At 41.0% G+C, this 18955-nt stretch overlaps 1 protein-coding gene across 3 annotated transcripts in view; it reads right to left on the bottom strand.

Annotated features, from left to right (window-relative positions):
• The window catches only part of FOXN1 (forkhead box N1), a 29604-nt gene extending 12274 nt beyond the window's left edge, over positions 1 to 17330 (bottom strand). For 2 of the 3 annotated variants that reach the window (XM_065732189.1, XM_065732191.1), the window contains exons 1-2: positions 17026 to 17176; positions 930 to 1078 (exon numbers count right to left, since the gene is read on the bottom strand). In XM_065732189.1, the coding sequence (XP_065588261.1) occupies positions 930 to 1052 (123 nt within the window). In that variant the 5' untranslated portion in view covers positions 1053 to 1078; positions 17026 to 17176. Of the gene's footprint in view, positions 1 to 929; positions 1079 to 17025; positions 17177 to 17254 lie in introns of those variants that run through there. The other variant, XM_065732190.1, reaches the window with a different exon arrangement.
• Between the last annotated feature and the right edge of the window lie 1625 nt (positions 17331 to 18955).

Genomic DNA, 18955 nt, shown 5'->3' with positions numbered 1-18955 from the left:
TCCATGGAAAACAGGATGTCATAGGCAACTTTTGCCTTGTTGATCTGTCAGTTCCAGAGAGAAGACAATGTATGATCAAATGATGAAAGATTAAACGACAGGAATATGGTAAGTGCAAATCTTGTCATACACAAGTTTAACCAAATGGGCTGGAGCTTGTTCTTTGTGTTACACACTGCCAGATATGTTAGCAGTTACATCACTTCCTCTCATTAGTGTAACCACACTCATTCTGTGAGCCACAGAGGGTCTGGGCAGACAGCTTAACCTCCTTCCTGCCTCATCTCCTCCCTTCCCTTTTGTTAGCAAAACAAAATTAACAGCTACTCAAGGACTCTTTAATCTAGAGGGGAAAGGCTTAACAAGAACCAGTGTCTAGGTCCTGGAGCTGAACACATACAGCTTAGAAATTATGCATATTTTCCCTGACATCAACGGTGAGTAACATCTTGGATGCTTTTTGGGAAGACATGCTGAAGTCAAGAGTGGGTTATGTTCAGCGAAGGGACAACAGTCACAGAATCTCAGAATTATTAAGGTTGGAAAACACCTCCTCGTGTCCCACCCCAGCCCACTCCACTATGCCCACTGACCACATCCATCGGTGCCACATCTCCATAGTTCTTGAACACCTCCAGGGATGGGGACTCCTCCACCTCCCTGAGCAGTCTGTGCTACTGCATCTCTGCTCTACCTGAGAAGCTTTTCCTAATATCCAACCTGAACCTCCCCTCTCTAAATCCAAGTCGCTCTTACAGGAGAAACAGGTAAAGGAACATATGGAAGAATCAGTTTTCAAGAAATCTCAAGGGGATTTCTGCGGAGTGGAACATGGTGGAGTTTTTTTCACTTGTATTCATGTGGATCTGTGGGTCTATCTGAGCTCATACCCCTCGGGGAGGAGAACAGCACTGACCTATTGCACTCACCGTTTGCTGAACTGGGGATACCGAGTCCCCTGGTGTCTTCATGAGGTCCTCTTGTTGGTCCCTTTCCAAAGCGTCCGAAGAAGAAAATTTAATATTAGATTGATCTTGAAGTAATGAAACCATTACCAAATCCACTTCAGATGGAAATTCTGTTACAACGAAGGAAAAAATCAATAAATATTTCCTAAAACTTAAAATGTAAAAGAAACTATCTCATTATAATGTTAGATATTCTGCTAGACAATGAGCTATTCTAATAGTAAAGGAATTCCTAACATGATTTTTTCCTTTTGCTCTCAGAGAAATGTTATCTAAGCATAATTAAAATTTTATACAATGTTATGCAGTTTTACCACTATTTTTATAATAAATAATTGCTTTTTTTTTGCCTATGGATTCAAAGTTAATGAAAATATATTACCTTGGATTTGAGAAAATTTAGCACTATTATTTTACTGAGAGACTGCTATATTAATTAACTGTCACTGCCTTCAGTCTACACAGAACAAAGGAATTTGCTCCTACCATTACTTAAGACTGATGAGTGCTGTCAGCTTATAGTTTAACTCAGATTTCAGGGGTATAAATCAGGAAAAAAAGCACTTCAAGGGTTAATTCACAAAGTCTTTGCCACGTGTTTAAGTGGCTGCTAGGTAAATAACTGAGGAGGTTATTGGGTTTGGCTAACGAAGGTATATCACTTAAAAAGGTGGAAAATCTATTTTGCTTTTACAGTTCAAAGAGAAATCTGTATTTATGATGAGTTAGAGTGCACTGCTCAAGGGGATAAAGTACAATGGGACTTGGAAATCACATGTAAGACCTTCAGTGTATCAGGAAAGAAATGATGTGAGCTAAAGTTCACCGTGTTTTGGGCACAGGCCCCATCCCCAGTAGCTGAACTGGAGGTTGATGAGGAGATATATGTAAAACTCCTCTTGAAAGGAGCAGGTGGGAAAACTGACAACTTGGAAACGTGTACCTGTGTATGTTTGTAATTGTTCCAGGCTGTCCGTCCTCTTAATGCAGTTTTCCCACTTATCTCCAGGTTATATAAAGCTGTATCTGACCTCTCCTTTATACTGCAATTCTTCAACCCCACTGCCTAATTTGTGGTCTTAAGCATTAGAATTTCATTAAGAGCTTTTTTGCAGTTACATGTCTTGCCTAATGGCTTTTTCCCCTGCAAGAGGTGTTGGACAAATGCTCGCAAATAGAGAAAAGGGAAGTGCTTGTTTTTGAGAAAATCAGCTCAGAGAAAGTAGGGTAAGAAACTCAGAAAGCTTTGATTGCAGAGTATAACATCTGAAGTTTTTCTCTTTTATCACCAGAACCAGAGCAAAAAACATTGTCTGAAGGGCAAACTGGGCATGTCAGAAATACAGTGAGTATGCCATGGCTGTTTGGAGTGTTAATACAGTGTGGACCAGGAAAATTACTATTGTCTCCCCGCTCCAAGTGTTTTGCCAGGTTCAGTTTATGAATTTTATTTTATCATCTCATGGAGGCCGATAGGAAAGGAGGAGGCTTATTGACCTTTTAATGCCGTAATAAATCTCTCTGCATAGTGAAAGTGTTATTAAATGGGAAGTAGGCTTGTACTGATGTGAGGTCAAGCTGATAACCTGTGCTTAGTGGTGATTTGCACTGTTACTATGGGTTTTTGAAAAGAGATTTCAGACCACATACTGACTTCATTCTATAAGAGAGAAGAACTTGTGGTCATTGGAGACGGTCAATAGTCGAGGTTGCAATAAATCATTCAAAGTAAAGTCATGCAACTGTTACTGGGAGAGAGAACCTGAGGAAACTGTGGGTTGCCAAAATGTGGGACTTGTGAAAGAAAACAATGATGCTTTGATTTGAAAAAAGGAATGCAACTGTCCCAGATGTAGCTGGAACTACTCTGTGCCCATGTCATTTCACTGCTGTAAATGTTGCGTGACAATTCTGACTCCTGATAAAGGATAGCTATCTTAAAAAAAAAAAGAAAAAGAAAAAGAAATTAGTGAGAAACTGTAACCTCAGCTGAGCGTGTGGACAAGTGAGGGAGCAGCTGATCTATTAGCTCTGCATGACTGGAGCTCTGTGGCACCCATCCATTGCTCAAACAATCCCTTTTTGTTTGTTTCTGGACATCAGAAGGCGTTTTGCCGATGATGCATTTCCCCAGAGCTCAGCACTGGGCTGTGTAACTCATCAGAGCTGCTCCAAAACTGTATGTTACTGTAAATGCCCCCTCCATCCCTTGGGGCTGAGATCAGTTTTCATGAGAGGAAGGTGAGTTTTGGATGTTCCCCAATTTGTAATTCATCCTGCATGCATGCCTGAGGCAGCTCGCTGCTCCGTGCCTGACACTGGTTGTGTGATCTCCTCTTCTCTGGCCCTTCCCCACAGCACTCAATCACCTCTTTCCTCTCCAAGTCACACTGTTGGGTTCCAACCCAAGAAAGAGCAAACTACCCAGGAATTCTTTTTTCTTCTGTATTCTACTTCTAGGTTTGTAGATAAAAATTTGAACCCAGCGTTCCCAATATCGACCCAATGTTGTAGAAGTGACCAAAAACAGTTGAGTAAAACTTCCATATGTACAAGGATTTCTCGATGTATCATTTTTTTTATATGGGAAATCTTTGGGTGAAAAAGGCACTATTGATGAGAATCAGAGCTTTTTATGGCTTACAATGAACACAAGACCTTCCTTCCGAGCTTATACCCAACGGTCTGACACCGAATGTTGCTCTGAACCATGGCTGGGGATAGTTATGAATTGTCACTAGGCCTTGCTCTGAGTTTGAAGAACGTTTTCAGGAGCAGAATTTCAGTCTGCAAAGCATGGTAGTACACTGTGGTTTTGCCACATTGCTTGATGATAGGTTACTTGAGTGGCTTTTGCAGTGCTGCCAGGGACTGTATTCTCTTCTGCCTTTAATCTGTTTGTGAATCTGTTCAGTTTAACTGCTATTTTTGCTTTCTTATTCAAGGGCTCTACTCTTAATTCTCATGGTTATCCAATGGCTACTGCCTATGTTCAACTTTTTCATATTTAGTTGGACTACGTGGAAAATCAGATTAATTCATGGTGGCTGGAACAGCCACAATCTCAAATATGGGTGAAAAAAATGCTGCAACCATGAGACCTTTTCTGAAGGCAGGGACGGAAGTAGGGTTTGGCTGTAGCTGTACTACAGCATCCCAATGGGAATAAATTCCTGTGGAATAGAGAGCAACGTAGGTAACCTGAATGCCACAGTATGGGATGAGTTTACTTGTAAGACTTCCATAGAAGTGCTGATTCCACTGGAGTATTGTGGAATAATTTCATATGAGCTTGGGTTTGAGTTTTAGTATGTGCACTGATACCAATTAGAATAAGGATGAACTCAGTTTGGTAAACTAGAATCACAGAATCATTAGGGTTGGAAAAAACCTCTCAGATCTGCAAGTCCAACCCAACACCACCATGCCTACCGACCACAGACCTCAGTGCCACATCCCCATGGTTCTTGAACAGCTCCAGGGACAGGGACACCCCATCTCCATGAGCAGCTTACACCACTGCATCACTGCTCTTTTGGAGAAGAAATTACTCCTAATATCCAAACTGAGCCCCACCTGGCACAACTTATGGACATCCCCTCTCATCCCATTGCTGTTACCTGGGAGCAGAGGCCATATGCTTGTGAGTACACCAGTATTTTGATGAATGCAGCCCTGGTCAGCCTGATCTTGTTGGATGGCAACCAGACCACAGCTGGGAGCTGGAGCTCAATAATCTTTAATTCCCTTTCAACCCAACCATTCCATGTTTTTATCATTTTGGATCACCTGTATCAAGGTACTTCATTCACATAAGAGAAGGGTGCCATATTTTATTAGATCATTTCTGAATTTTGAGGGTTTATTTCCCTTCATTAAGGGTTACCTGTGGGCAGGGCTGGCCACTGAATGATCGCTGTGTGCAGTACAGAGACATGGGGCAATGTCACCATGCTCAGATAAGCTCTCAGCTGCTGCGAACAGTTAGGAGAACTGAGACATCCCAATGCAGTGGGGCTCCACAGGCAAAATGAGACCTCTGGTCAGCAGAAGGGGAGCTCAGCATAGAACAGAAGCTAAGCATGGGAAAATTTAGCAAAGAAAGTGGTTGAGTTTGTCATCTGGACTTGGTTTTCCCCACAGCTTTTTGCTCTTCATACAAATACCACTGCACCTTTCGTTAGCTCCCCCTACCAGCTTTGCAACTCTGGTATTTCCTAAATCCTATCCTTTGCATACTCCATCCTACTTTCTGGATGAATGATTGTGCCGTTTCCTGAATGAGCAGTATGAAATTTCATTGCTTTATACTAGACATCTAAGCATGAAGTCAGACTTGATTCCAAGAGTTGAAGCTGTTAATATGATACAGAAACTGTGATTCTTTCATGAATAACCAACTTGGTTGGCAGGTAAAACTAGCACGTAAGATAACGGCAAAGCGTGTTTGTGGGCTGATCATAGCAAGTGTGTAACTGAATTCAGAGCAAATGGATCTGCAGGGGATCTGAGAAGTGGCATAGATACCAGCTCATATTTTTTCCCCTTCGGTGTCCTTTTCTCCTGTCATTTTGTAGCTTGTCTTCTCCTGAGTATTTATTCTTTCTCTTTCCACTCCCTGCAATTAAAGTCCAGATCACATTGCTTTCTTCCATCATGCTACTGGTTCTTTGGAAGTGGTGGATGCACCGTCCCTGGAGCTGCTCAAGGCCAGTCTGGACTGGGGCCCTGGGAGCCTGAGCTGGCAGGGGGCAATAGGGTTGGAATTGGATGATCTATAAGTTCCATTCCAACCCAAACCATTCTTCGATTCTATGATACTTTAGATGTATTCCAATGAATCCTTTTCCATTCTATTCTAACTAGTCTACTTTATGGTTTCTAAGGTGGTCCACGGACTATTCACAATATTTTCTATTAGAAGTGTCGATTTTTTCCCCTACTTTTCACCGTCATATTTTAATTGAAACACAAACTGGTTGATTTTGGAGACGAATGCTGAGAGATGACATTGGATAAAGCTTCAAAGAATGTGAGAACCACTGAGTCACACAATAAGGAGCATGGGTCAGGAGTTGTTGGGAACTCCATGGTCAACATATAACATGTGGTAGCCCTGTTCTCTGCTTCCTGTGTGCAAGTGAGGTGAACGTGGTTAGTAGTAACCATGATTTTCTTATTGATGGCTTTAGAGCTGTGTGTGTGGTGTGTTGTACCCAATTAATCTCGTTTGGAAACACGATATTGGGGAAAATAGGGGACACATGGCACAGGTCCTCCAGTAATCCTGTAATTTATTTTACGCTCCTTTTCTCTCTCAGTGAGTCATGCTCATCTCCCTGTGACTTGAGAGTTCATCCTGGGATCTCATGCCATCTTTCTGTCTTTATGAGAAGGTGTGTATGATGATCCACCCTAATGGTTTCTGTTGCTGGCTGTGGCAGCATGTTTTACGATGGGTGTGGTACATTCCCATTTTCTCTGTTGTGCATGTACAGTATTCACCTTGCAGCCCCACCCGTGGCCACTCCCACCCTCCCACTGGGAATCGCCCACAGTAAGCTCTGTAATTACCTTTATTTGATCTGAGGAATGGATTTGGGAATCTTATTTGCACAGTCGTAAGCTGAGGATGTTAAGACCAATCCCCTCCCCCCCCCACAAAATAAACCAACCCCCATAAAAAAACAAAAAACAAAAAAACCCCAAAAAAACCCAAAACTTTGACCGACTGATTCATGTGTTAGGAAGAGAAACACCAGAGGCACATAACCAAGCTCAGGAGCTGCTCCATTGGAGTGTTTCCAAAGTTTTTTTGCTTTGGAAATATCTGATTCTACTTGTAGACAAGGAAGAATTTCACCTGCTACCACCTGTTCTGAGTTCTTTGTGTTACTTTCTATTAGTTTTACGCTGAATAAAACTCAGCCGGTGTGAACTATGCTTTGTACCTATTTTGCATCTTTACTATGGTTTCAAGCATTTAGTTTCTGGAGAAACCTTTGGAAAGGGAAGAAAAGAAACAACCCAAGACTCAATCTCCTGCTTTGTCTTGTTGAGATCAAAGGTCTTTCAGCAACAGGTAACTAATTCAGTCAGCTCGTAGCACAGTTGATTGGGAGTGATGTATTCTGCTGACAACCCATTCCTAGGCATGAATGGAAAATGCTCCATGTAAAGTAGTAAAGGTGGAGGAAAGGAATCATTACAAAGAGATATACCAGCGCATGCATGCATCCTTTTTTCCCAGTTGAGAAAAATGTTAGAAGCCATAAGTGATGCCCTCACTGTGCTAATTGGGACAACAATAAATGGAAAGAACCTCTTCCACAAGCTGAAGTAATAAATATGCTTAAAAATAGTTTTAAACTGATGTCTTGGGAGAGGTGAGGGATGTATGTTTTTAAGTCTCTTACATAATCTGCCTTCGAAAAGGTAGAAATGGAGAAAACTTGGATAAATATGATGTATGTAGCTTTTGTTAAAGGAATCTGTGGCTAACAAGCACATTTAGAAGAACTCAGCACACATGTGGATTAGGGAAATTTGGTTGATAATGTTCTTATGTTACCGAAAAGGACTTTTGGCAAAGTGCTCCATCACTAATTCTAAATTGCCACTGATATCCTGGATATCCACCAGCAGAAAAGGTCTTTGCATGGATAAACAATGGGTTAAAAGATGGAAAATCAAAGTTAAAAGTGAGTGCTCAGCTTCCCCAAGGAATGAGGTGACATCCCGCTGTTGTTTAATGTGTTCTGAGAGAACTTGGAAGAACAGATGAGCAGATGATGGTAAATTTGCTGATGATACTATTAATCTGAATAGTTAAGATGATGATTTAGTGAGAGGAAGAAAGACCTCACGAAATTCAGTGAGGGGTGTTCAACTTTAGGAAAACCTCAGGAGAAGCACAGAAAAAGTAGTTATAGAGAGTCCCATGACAATGCCAGCTCAGTGTTAATAGAATATAGTTAATAGACATACCAAGTTGGAAAGGACCCATAAGGATCATCGAGTTCAACAGGAGTCACAAAAGCTAAGTAGAATACAGTCATTAGGGAAAAATGAGGCAGTTGTATGGGACAGACTGAGGAAAGGGGTGCAGATCTGATGAAAGCCTGGACCAGCTTCCATGGGACAAAAGGGTAAGTGGGCTTTAGCCTGGAGAAAAATGATTGGTGATGATGAAGGAATGAAAGAGTCGTAGGCAGCAGGGAGAGGGTGAATAGGGACTGAGGGCATTCTGCTAAACCAACAGCTGTAGACCAGCACAAGAGGTAATGACCTTAAGTTGCACCAGGGGAGGTTCAGATTGGATATTAGGAAACAGTTCTCCAAAAAAGAGGTGATGCAGTGGCGCAGCTGCCCAGGGAGGTGGGGAGTCACTTTCTCTAGAGGTGTTGAAGAACTGTGGGGATGTGGCACTGAGGGTCATGGTCAGTGAGCATAGTGGGGTGGACTGGGGTTGGACTTGGGGACCTGAGAGGTCTTTTCCACCTTTAATGATTCTGTGATTCTAGGATTCCTTCCAGGTAGGAAGGAAATTCCTCACTCAGTGTGTAGCTGTGTAACCTCCTACTGCAAATGCTTTAGATATAGAAAGTACCTTCTGGATATCTGATGGAAAAGGAGGAGAGACTTCAGAATGAAGAAATAAAAAGGCAAATGCCTGACTATCCCCACCCTCTTCCTTCCCTGCCCCAAAAATTACAAAGTCATTCACACCCTAGCATCAAGTGCAGAGCTGAGTTTTGTAATTTAAAGCATCCTCTTTGGAATACCTGAAGGAGAGAGACAGACAGACAGACTGAAGAATAAATGACAGTATAAATGGAGATTAAAGAGCCTTATGGAGAAATATGGCCTGACATTGTTGTGCAAAATGAGTAACATACAAATATGTTAATCCTTCAAGAAGGAATAACTGCTGAGAACAACAGGATAGATGAGTGATGAGTTTAGGAAGGCAAAAAGAAGGTGGGAAGGTGAAAGAAAAGCAAATCTGATGTAGTGAATGAAGCAAGAAATTGATCATGGAGGTGTTGATCTTCCTGGGAGAGATTTTGTCAATTCTTTGTAAGCCTTTAAAGTATGTCTTCTGTTAACATAAGAATAAAGATAGTTCCCCAGGGTTAAATATATGTGTATCTGAAAATAAGGGAAGTTCTGAGACAGCAAGCACAGCAAAATTCATCTGTTTGTAGTCATGAGATATAATAGCACCGTAAGTGTCCCTAAAACTGTAAAAGTGGACAAATCAGATGAACAAAATTGTATCGAAGTTCATTCGCCCAATTCACCTCCTCTATGCTTCACTGCAAATAACCTATGTTTGTTCTTCCCCCTAACGTTCCCCACATTCTGAGCACTCATTCCCTACACCCACCAGTTCTCCCAGTCCCTAATTTATTCCTGGAGTCTATTTGTGTTTCATAAACACTGCTTCCTTACTGTTGATGGCAGAAGGATCAAGAACAGCTAGCTGACTTCAAGTTAATTTTAATTCTTCATATCACGCTTTTTAACTATTTCAGCAGCATCTTGTAAGCTTTGCGTTTCCTCTAAAAGAAGAGCAAACCAGAGCTAAATGTCTTTCACGAGTTCTCTTATTTCTTATTCATGTCAAGGTTGCTTAAATGCTTAATACAAAATTTTGGCAGAATTATAGGATTTGTTCACCTAATATAAACTTCTCAGCCAAATCCATCAGACTTTGGAAGGCAATGGCTAACCTAAGAAATGCAGGCCGTGACAGCAGTCTCTTTCTTGCTCATATATTTCAGATTTTAAAGAATATCTAAAGCAACAGAAGATTTCCTTTAAGAACTATTTGTGTATTCAAAATGCTTTTTCTACTTCCCACTCTTCCTCTAAAATCACTACTTCTGTCTCTGGCTGTCCATCTCAGTTGATCCCTTTGGGGTATGCCTGTACACTTTACTGATAACTAAGACTATAAATGTATTTTTAATTCTTTTTTGACTCAAATTGCGATGAATTACAATCTCTTACAGCATGGTGTTCTGTTTTTAAATAATTCAAATTACAGAATTATTCAGGTTGGAAAAGACCTCTCAGATCCCCAAGTCCAACCCCAACCCACCCCCACCATGCCCACTGACCGTGTCCCCATACCCACTTCAGCAGTCCCTTTTTCACTTAAGCACCACTTAAGCATTGACTTATGTACACTCAAACTAATTGTGTTATTTTTCTCCTCAGTGTGAAAAATAAATGGCACTATTGAAATGGAATCTTATGTTGTTGGGTTTTTTTTGTTTGTTTCTTGGGGGTGGGGGAGGAGCTTGTTATCAAGAGGTTGAAACCATGCTCATTTCTTTAAGTATTACATTTCAGTGATACATGAAACATAATTAACTGATCTAAGGAGATCACCACATGAAAGAAAGATGTAAAACCAAACATACTACAGAAAACATTTTCTTATACATAAGAAATAATGCAAATGAAAGTTTTTATAGGTGTTTGTTTCCAATGCTTTACAGCTGGCGAAGAATATTCATTACAAGACCAGAGGTACAGTTTTAATTTATGGCTAACTCTGTTCTCAGAATGGCCATTTCAGGTCAAAAACCATTTTTTTCTGCATGTCTGGGAGCAGGGCAATGAGGGGATTCTATTTCCACTGCTGTCGTTTCCAATTCACATCAAGATTTGATTAGCAAAGACACCAGTGAGAAGTGCCAAGAAAACTGAGGTTGGAAGAGAGGTCAGTGGCACATACACGGTCAGTGGGCACGGTGGGATGGGTTGGGGCTGCACTGGGGGATCGGAAAGGTCTTTTCCAACCTCTATGATTCTACAGTCCTATGATTTTAGTCCAACTATCCCTGTAGGGTCAGCAAGAGAGAAGGATAACAGCAGGAAAACAAGTAAGAAATAAAGAGCACATGCCTGCTTTCTTATGTCAAGCCTTCTAGTGTCCTTATATGTCACTAATAAATGCATCACCAAATCTGCCTTGTTAAACTGGGACGAAGGAATTCCTCATATGGATACGCTTTGATTTTTTGTAAATCATTCATTCATTTTCAAGGTTCAATATTGCCAGTCACTGCTACTTTTACTGTGATTTTTCATGTATCTTACATCTTTAGAGAATCTCAGTGCTGGTGAAACATTGAGCTTATGTGAATTGTAGTTTTTACTTTGCCAAGAGTGTGTATTTTGCATTGGTTGTCCTGAAATGGGGTGAAAAGTTGATTCTGATTCTATGATTCTTATAGCACCTAAAAGCAGAAATGAGTACGATGGTTCCATCATACACTATTTTTCAGAATTACATGGTAGCAAGATTTTACTATCCGTGAAGTCAAACCTAAGCAGTTCAATCCTGAAACATCCTACCAACATCAACATAATTATATTTCCATTTTGTACATTTCCATTCTCTCTTAAATGCTTCTTTGTCGTTCTTTCTCAAATCTCTGAGTTTAACAGTGTCTTTAAATGAGGCTGTATCCAATCTTTTCCTTTTTTTTTTTTTTCTTTCTTACAATATCTTTTCAAAAATGAGTCTTTTATGGAGATTTCCAGCAGGGAGGAGCACAATTACTTAGAGCCACATGTTGCAGTTCAACACATAGAGGACTATGTACAAGCTATCCCAAGCAGAGTGCTTTGCATTAATGGCTAATATTTAAGATCTTTGTCTCAGTGTGTAATGTCTGTGCTTTGAGAGGTTCTTACAAAGATGGCTGACAATAGTATTCCTTGTGCCGTATGAAAACGAAAGTTGTGTGTCATAACGTTGAGCCCCAAACTCACACGGGACATCAGGTGCTCTCTGCAGACACTCTACAATTCAAAGACAAAAAAAAAGAAAAAGAAACACAACAAAACAAAACCAGCCCCAAACCATCCCTGAGTGGAAAAGTAGGGCATGTGTTAATTAGTGACCTTAAAGCACAATGGAAAACTAACGGGGCAATGCCAAGTCAGAGTATGAGAAATTCTGGGATATTAATGATGTTTGCCTCTGATCTCATGCACTGAGGAACACATCTGTTCTCACCTCCCAGAGGACAAGGCTGGGGCCCTTTGACGTTCTCAAGTTCAGTGGACCTAATTAATGTCATTCTTGTGAATTTAGAAAATCAGCTGAGAAGTCTAGCAAGTGCTATGTAGGAAGATTGGAAAGAGGTAAATATAGTACCTGTCTTGAAACTAGAAAGCATGAGAGAATTACAGCTAGCTGATGTAGCTTAAATTCCCAGAAAAAAAAAAAGTATTAAATTCAGAAAAAAATATTTTAGAATAAACCCTAGTAGTAAGTTAATTGCAGGGAAGTTCCCTGTTCATTGCAGGTGAGTTGGACCATAAGGCCTTTAAGGGTCTCTTCCAACTCAAATGATTCTATGAGGAGGTAAAGCTGGGTGGAAACCAGCACTCAGAATAGTTACTGATTGTTGCTGGAATGGAAGGGTGTTTCTACTGCATTTCTGAAAGAGTTTGATGCTAGCTGATGTTTTTACTAATGGCTCGTACAATAGATTGGGCAGGAACACTAATCAGATTTGGAGACAGCATGGAGATAGAGGTCTTTGCATATACAGTTGGGAGAATCACAGAAACATAGAATGACTTGGATTGGAAGGGACCTCAGTGACCATCTAGTTCCAAAAGGAGCTGGGAGAAGTGGACTGAAGAAAGTAAACCACAGCTCAGTAAGAACTTAGTTCAACATCTGAGCAAGGTAATAAAACCTGAAGAAAGTGAGTGAGAACAAGTGATGAGGCAGTATAAAAAATATCTCAAGGTTTCAGTGAGCTACATGCTGAACCTAAATCAGCCTCATCGTGCTATAATGAGAAAGAGAGGTGAGCTAGCAGGTGTGAAGTGCATACAGAAGGGTATTCTCTGGGAGCAGTGAAGCTAGATCCTCTTGGTGTTGGTAAAGCATCTGTTGAACACTGGTGTCCAGTTTCGGTCACCGTGTTTCAAAATGATGGATGGACTCCAACGTGGAATCCGTAGGAGAGAGTGAGAGGCCTCAAAAATGTGGCCTGTGAGAAAAGATTCACGGAATTAAGGCTGAAAATGAACTTATACTGAAGGCCATTCCAGCTCATTTTCCCCATCTGGTTTGCTATTCTGTTCTGCAGCTTGGGAGGACAGTGCCTTGCTGTTTAATTATTCCAGCTGGGAAAATAGTAAATTATTTCCTTCTATGAATTACTTACATTCCTGGGAGAACAGGTTCCTGTCTAATATTTCTGGCATCCTACCATTTGCCCACGGAGGGGAATGTTGCAGGGACCTGTCCTGGCAGGTCTGTTGAACCAGCAGTTAGGAGTTTGCAGGGCAGGGATACCTACCCATTCCAGGAGCAAAGTACTGGCTAGGTGTGGAAGTTGTAAGCTGACACTAGATGAGCTCCTTTGAGAGCCTCTAACAAACTGGTGAGGCAGCAGTACAGAGGGAAACAAATTGGGTTAAAATGACAGCATGTTTAGCTTCATTACATGACTCTGATGGAACCTCACCCTATATGCTTCATTCATTTCTGAGCACTTTGCCAACAGAAAGATAATAATGCTCTGGATTGCAGCAGCCCTGTCTCATCCAAACATCTTAAAGTGATTTTACCTATATTAACTAAGCCTCAAAAAGCACTGTTGAGATTTGTATAGGCTATGCAGGGAGGACTTCACTAACCACATGCTTAGCAGCTGCCTTCAGCACTACACAACATTTAAGAGGGCACGGAGAAGGCAGACTTTACTTGAATATGTTGGATGATTTGGGTAAAGTACACATACTGATCTTATGGATCACTATGTTACTGTGCTGTGGACATCTCCAAAGGTCATGAATATTATATTTTATCCAATTTCCTTGGAGCGGAATCACAGAATCATAGAACCATTTGAGCTGGATTTTGTAAGTGTTTATTGGATGGAAGAATATTGTCGTATAGGCAAAAAGTGGTCATGGGTAGGTCTTAAGGAAGAGCATGGCATACTGCATAACAGCAAGATGTCTGAGTTTTCTGGGCACTGTGGAAGTAATCACTGCTAGTATTTCATGTATGACCCAGAGGTGTGTGAAAAATTGTCTGTGTTGTACATGATTTCATTGATTAAGAAGGAAAACAAAACAACAAAAATGTTGGGGTGTTAAGTTTATGTGTTGAGGAGCCAGCTGGGAAAGCAGAGGACAGTGACTATGAGGGCATGAACTGAATTTATATTAGAAACATGGCAAAGTGGTGAATTCTCCCCCTAATCCTATGAAAAGTGGCATAGTGTCTTTGACAAACAAAACGGACTTTGCTTTTAGCCCATAATGTCAGCAATATCCTGATGTCAGGGCCACATTGGGGCATTGATTCAGTGGTGACTCATATGGAGGAGCAGCACCTCACAGCTCTGCTTCCTATGGCACAGAATGAGGCCATTTGAGGTGATTTCTTTGTATTCATGATGTTCCAACCTATTTCAGTCATGCAAAGGTTTTGAGAATTGTCGATTTGCTTTAAAATCTCAACTGAGTGAAGAAATGTCTCAGAAATGTGGCATTGGCCGTGCTCACAGATGTACAAGGGAAGGGTTTTATTTGTACCTCTCACTTAATCTGCTTTATCTCCATAATTAATCTCTTTGTATTTCAAGCTAATGATTTTTGAGGTGCAGGAGAGCAGGGAGAGGTGTGTGTGACCCAAATCGTAAAGCTCAGGCTGAGTAACACTGAGGACACGGCCACAAACAGTAAATCCTATCTGCTTGCAGGTTATCTCCGTTGACTTAACCACGGTTTATGGACACTGACTTACCAAATAGTAGTGCCACATTCAAAACAACCTATTTTTTTTTTCCACTTTCCAATGGACAGAAAGAGTCATCTTCTGAAGTGTCTGCATGGGTGAGGATTGCTGAAGTATTTTGCATCTCTAATTGTTCAGTCTATAAGCAGGACAGGGAACTACATATAAATATCATATGCACTTCAGTGCTTTGAATCCCTGTCTTCTAAAGGCTGACTACGTATTGGCTTTTTTGAACTTCTATTTATTTTTATTATTATTTTAATATTTATGCCTTTCAAATCTTAATGCAAAGATCGCTGCCAAACTTTGATGGGTTGGCAGCTGCACTTGGGGATCTTAGAGGTCTTTTCTGACCTTAATGATTCTGTGAGTGGGTGTGGTGGTCATGGATTGGTGGTTGGACCTGATGACCATAGAGGTCTTTTGCAACCTTAATGATTCTATGGTTCTATGATTCTGGCTTCAAATCTAGCTGGACTTTCCTCCAAGGCTCCTTTTGGTTCTGTGGTGAACCAATCATCAATATTGTATAAAGGACTTGAAATTTTGTTTTGGAGGCTGCATCTCCCTGTCCTTGGTCTTTGGGCAGCCTATGAAAGCAGGCAATGGGAGTGATTCCATGACCAAAAGTATTTCTGAATGACACCACCTCTTGTGTTAAACTTCTGCAGTTTGCCATCAAAAAAGTTCAGTCAGTTGTTGTGGTTACTGTTTAGTTTCCAGGAATCCTAAATAATAATAATTACTATTTTCTAAAAGGACATAGCACATTCTCACTCTCTCTCTCTTCTTTTTTTTCCTAATTATCCCCTCATTCAGCTGTGTTTGAGCAGCTGGCTGTTCTAAAAAATAAATCACTGTCTGGATCAGAAAGATATAGCATCATGTAGATGTCTTCCTTTCTTTGCTTTCCTCCTTCATCCCCGTGCTTTGCAGTAAGTAGTACAACGTCTCAAGGAGCTCCTGGCAGGTTCCTGTATTACACCTATCACTGTGGTGTAGAGACTTTTCCATTTACTCGCCAGTACTCAGCTGACTGCTGACTAGCACGTGGCTCCAGATTTATCTAGCAATATGGCAATATCATATATGTTTCTGCACTCACACACGAGTCAGTACTTTCTCAACTGCACTTCAACACTTGGGGCAACATTTGTGCTCAGATTACTATGGTGTAGTCCCCATTTTTCAGTTGCTTTAGCACTTATGTCCATCTCCCCTCACCTGGATGTGGGGTAAGCCACTCGTGGTTGTGTGTATCTATAGAGAATCACTTGGCTGATAGCAAAGCTCACATCTTCCCTGACTGATGAAGAAATATGTGCTCCAGATAAGTAAATGCTTTTTATTTTCTACGTTCATAATCTATGGCAAACAAAATTTATACATTTTTAGCCTAGAAGTCATCCAGCTCAGCCTCATGATTTTCAAGTTAGAAGTGTACGTGTCACATCAACCAAACAGAAACACAAAAAGAATAAAATCTATAAAACAATACATAGATTAATAAATAAGATAAATAAATAAGATTTAAACTGATGCCTCATGAATTTGCAGGAGCAGTGGGGGTGAATTAAGACCCGCTGATATGCACAGGCTTGATAATTATTGTGTTTGTAACACAAACATTTCCTTACTTGCTGGAAATCTAACAGCCCCAAACTAACAAGTGAAAACAGAGCAGTATGGAACTGTGAAATCACTAAGGCTGGGAAAATCCTCTAAGCTCATCTAGTCCAACTGTCAAATATATTTCCTACAAACAGATTTCCATTTGCTGTGCTCAGATTTGCAGTTAACACATCCCAGCTTCAGTCTGAATATCAGTTCAGTCACCTTTCAGTATAAGAAAAAGCCTAAAAAAGGCTTTTAGGTACCATTACAAAACACAAGAGGAAAAAGTCAGGTATTGAAAATGGAGCTGTACTGAAGGAAAAGTTAGGCTCCAAATACATAACTTTCCAAGTTTGTGATTCATCGTTGCAAAAGTTTGAAATAAATCCACTGTGAACCTGTGAGACTTCCCACATCTTTCAGAAATACTTTCCTTGTTTGGTCTATTATTTAGTTTCTTCTTCTTCTTTTCTTTTTTTTTTTTGGTCATATAATGGTAACCACTTCAGCTTTCTTTGTAGCTATGAAACAGAGAGGAGCCGAGACCGAGCTGCATACACCCCAACAAGAAGAGCCATTCTCTTTTTACTTTGGGAAACCACCTACAGCCGTCATTTCTCCCAGTAAATAGCAGTGGATCTGCGAGCTTACCTGGTGCTTCTTGGCTCCTTCCCTGCTGCTCTTCACTGGCGGCTGATAAATACTATGGGATGGAGGTGCTGACCTTCCCCTTCCTTCACCCTGACGTTCTTCCAACTCAGCCCCAGGGACTCCCCATTAAATAGATGAGCCAAGGCACTGAGCTCTGCTCCCCCTTCTGTTTGGCCGCCACGGCTGAGTTCTAAAAAGCCGTATGAAGTTGTCAGAGGTTTCCTCTTACCTTTTTACTGAAGCAAAACGGCGTGCTGCTGCTCCAGGATGGGATTAGGTCATTCAAACAGCTCTGCAGAGAGAGCAGAGGTTGAGCAGTGCTGAGCCTCCAAAGGCTGTGGAGATCTGATCTGACATCAGGTGAGCAGGCAGCTGGCTGGGCGAGCCAATAATTATGATATCAGCTCTTGTTCGCCTCGGGCAGGCCTGCATTTAATAAGAATACAAATATGACTAAGCTGCAGGTTTTTTTTTCCTTGTTCTCTCAGTAATTCTTCAGAGGAGTCGGGCAGGTATTGCACTCTAACTGTCTGGAAGGAGAATGCTCCCTCTCAGCCTCTTTGCTTTACTTTTGGTTTATAACACCCATCTGGTACCGTGTTTTGCAAACCTATGATCTGTCTGTGGTTATTAACAGCACTCCTTCCTGGCATGGATTTTGCCATACTACCAGGAAGCATTCATCTACCAGAAATTGGAATGTTTCTTACATTTGTTCAGCCCAAAATCTCACCGTGACTGTACTGCAGGATATCCAGGTTGGATGGGGTCCTTGGCAGCTGGGGTTGGAACTGGATGGTCTTTAAGGTCCTTTCCAACCCAAACCATTCTATGATTCTATGATCTACTGGTTGACACCCCAGCCTGCGGAAGAGGGTTGGATCTAGATGATCTTTAAGACCCCTTCCCACCCAACCCTTCTATGGTTAGATGATATTAAAGCACATTGCACCATCTGAATGTAAGAGGAACACTACAAGACAAATATACCCAAGGTAATGCTCCCTCCTAAAACTCCACTGCTTCAGCACAGTCATAAAAATAGAACTAAGCTGGAGGTGTGGATGCATTTGTGTGGGCATGTATGTATATATATTTATGTGGAGAGGTTTGGTCTTTTTATGCGCAGGTATGTGGAGACTCATTAAAACTCATATTCAGGTTTAAATGTGCAATTGCAAGAATATGTATTTCTGCTGCCCTTACCTGGCTTACGCATGTTCTGCAGTCCCCTCCACTAACCTGATCACACCTACTGTAATAATGCTTACCTACCTCATAGGGTGTTGTGCGGATTAATTAATGTTTGTAAAGTGCTTTGAAGATGAAAAGCCTTGAATGAGTGCTAAATATAATTATCGTCATTCCACAAAACAGAAGAAACATCTTTGCGGCCCCCAGGTTATTGTATAGGTACACCCATGTTTATCTCCCATGATTATGGTAAGATACTGAATAAGGTCTTGAAACTTTGATAAAAAAATGAAGTCTTTCTGTTCTGGGGGACAATATTATATTTGAGTTCAGCTCATGCTATTCATGACGTGGTTTTGTGATTCCTGTTGTAGAACACATTAGAGAAATTTGTGATAGAAATACTGTGGTATTCTCATGTCACAATGTTATGGGAGAAATTGCACGTATTTACCTGTGATGAATTATTTCCCATCAAGAGTTTGTGAGTTTGATTTGATTAGATCTATCAGGAACGTTTGATATTAATAGTTAAGACTTTGCCCATGCATCTGCTGGTTCTTGTAGAGATGGTGGACATGAACTGTTGGTGGATGTACTCTTTCCAGTCTGTAGGATCTCAGAGGTAGTGCTGGATAATGGCTCATCCTTTCCAAGAGCTTCCACATTGGGTGTCTCTGAGGGTTAGGTGTCTAAAGGAAAGGCTTTGAGATGGTCAGGGCTTCATTTGACATCT

This window comes from Cyrtonyx montezumae, unplaced genomic scaffold (assembly GCF_038088225.1).
Source record: "Cyrtonyx montezumae isolate F1298 unplaced genomic scaffold, pur_monq_1.0 scaffold_15, whole genome shotgun sequence".
Taxonomy (NCBI): Eukaryota; Metazoa; Chordata; class Aves; order Galliformes; family Odontophoridae; genus Cyrtonyx; species Cyrtonyx montezumae.
Note: the sequence above shows the minus strand (reverse complement) of the source record. Positions and strands in the feature narration are given on the sequence as shown.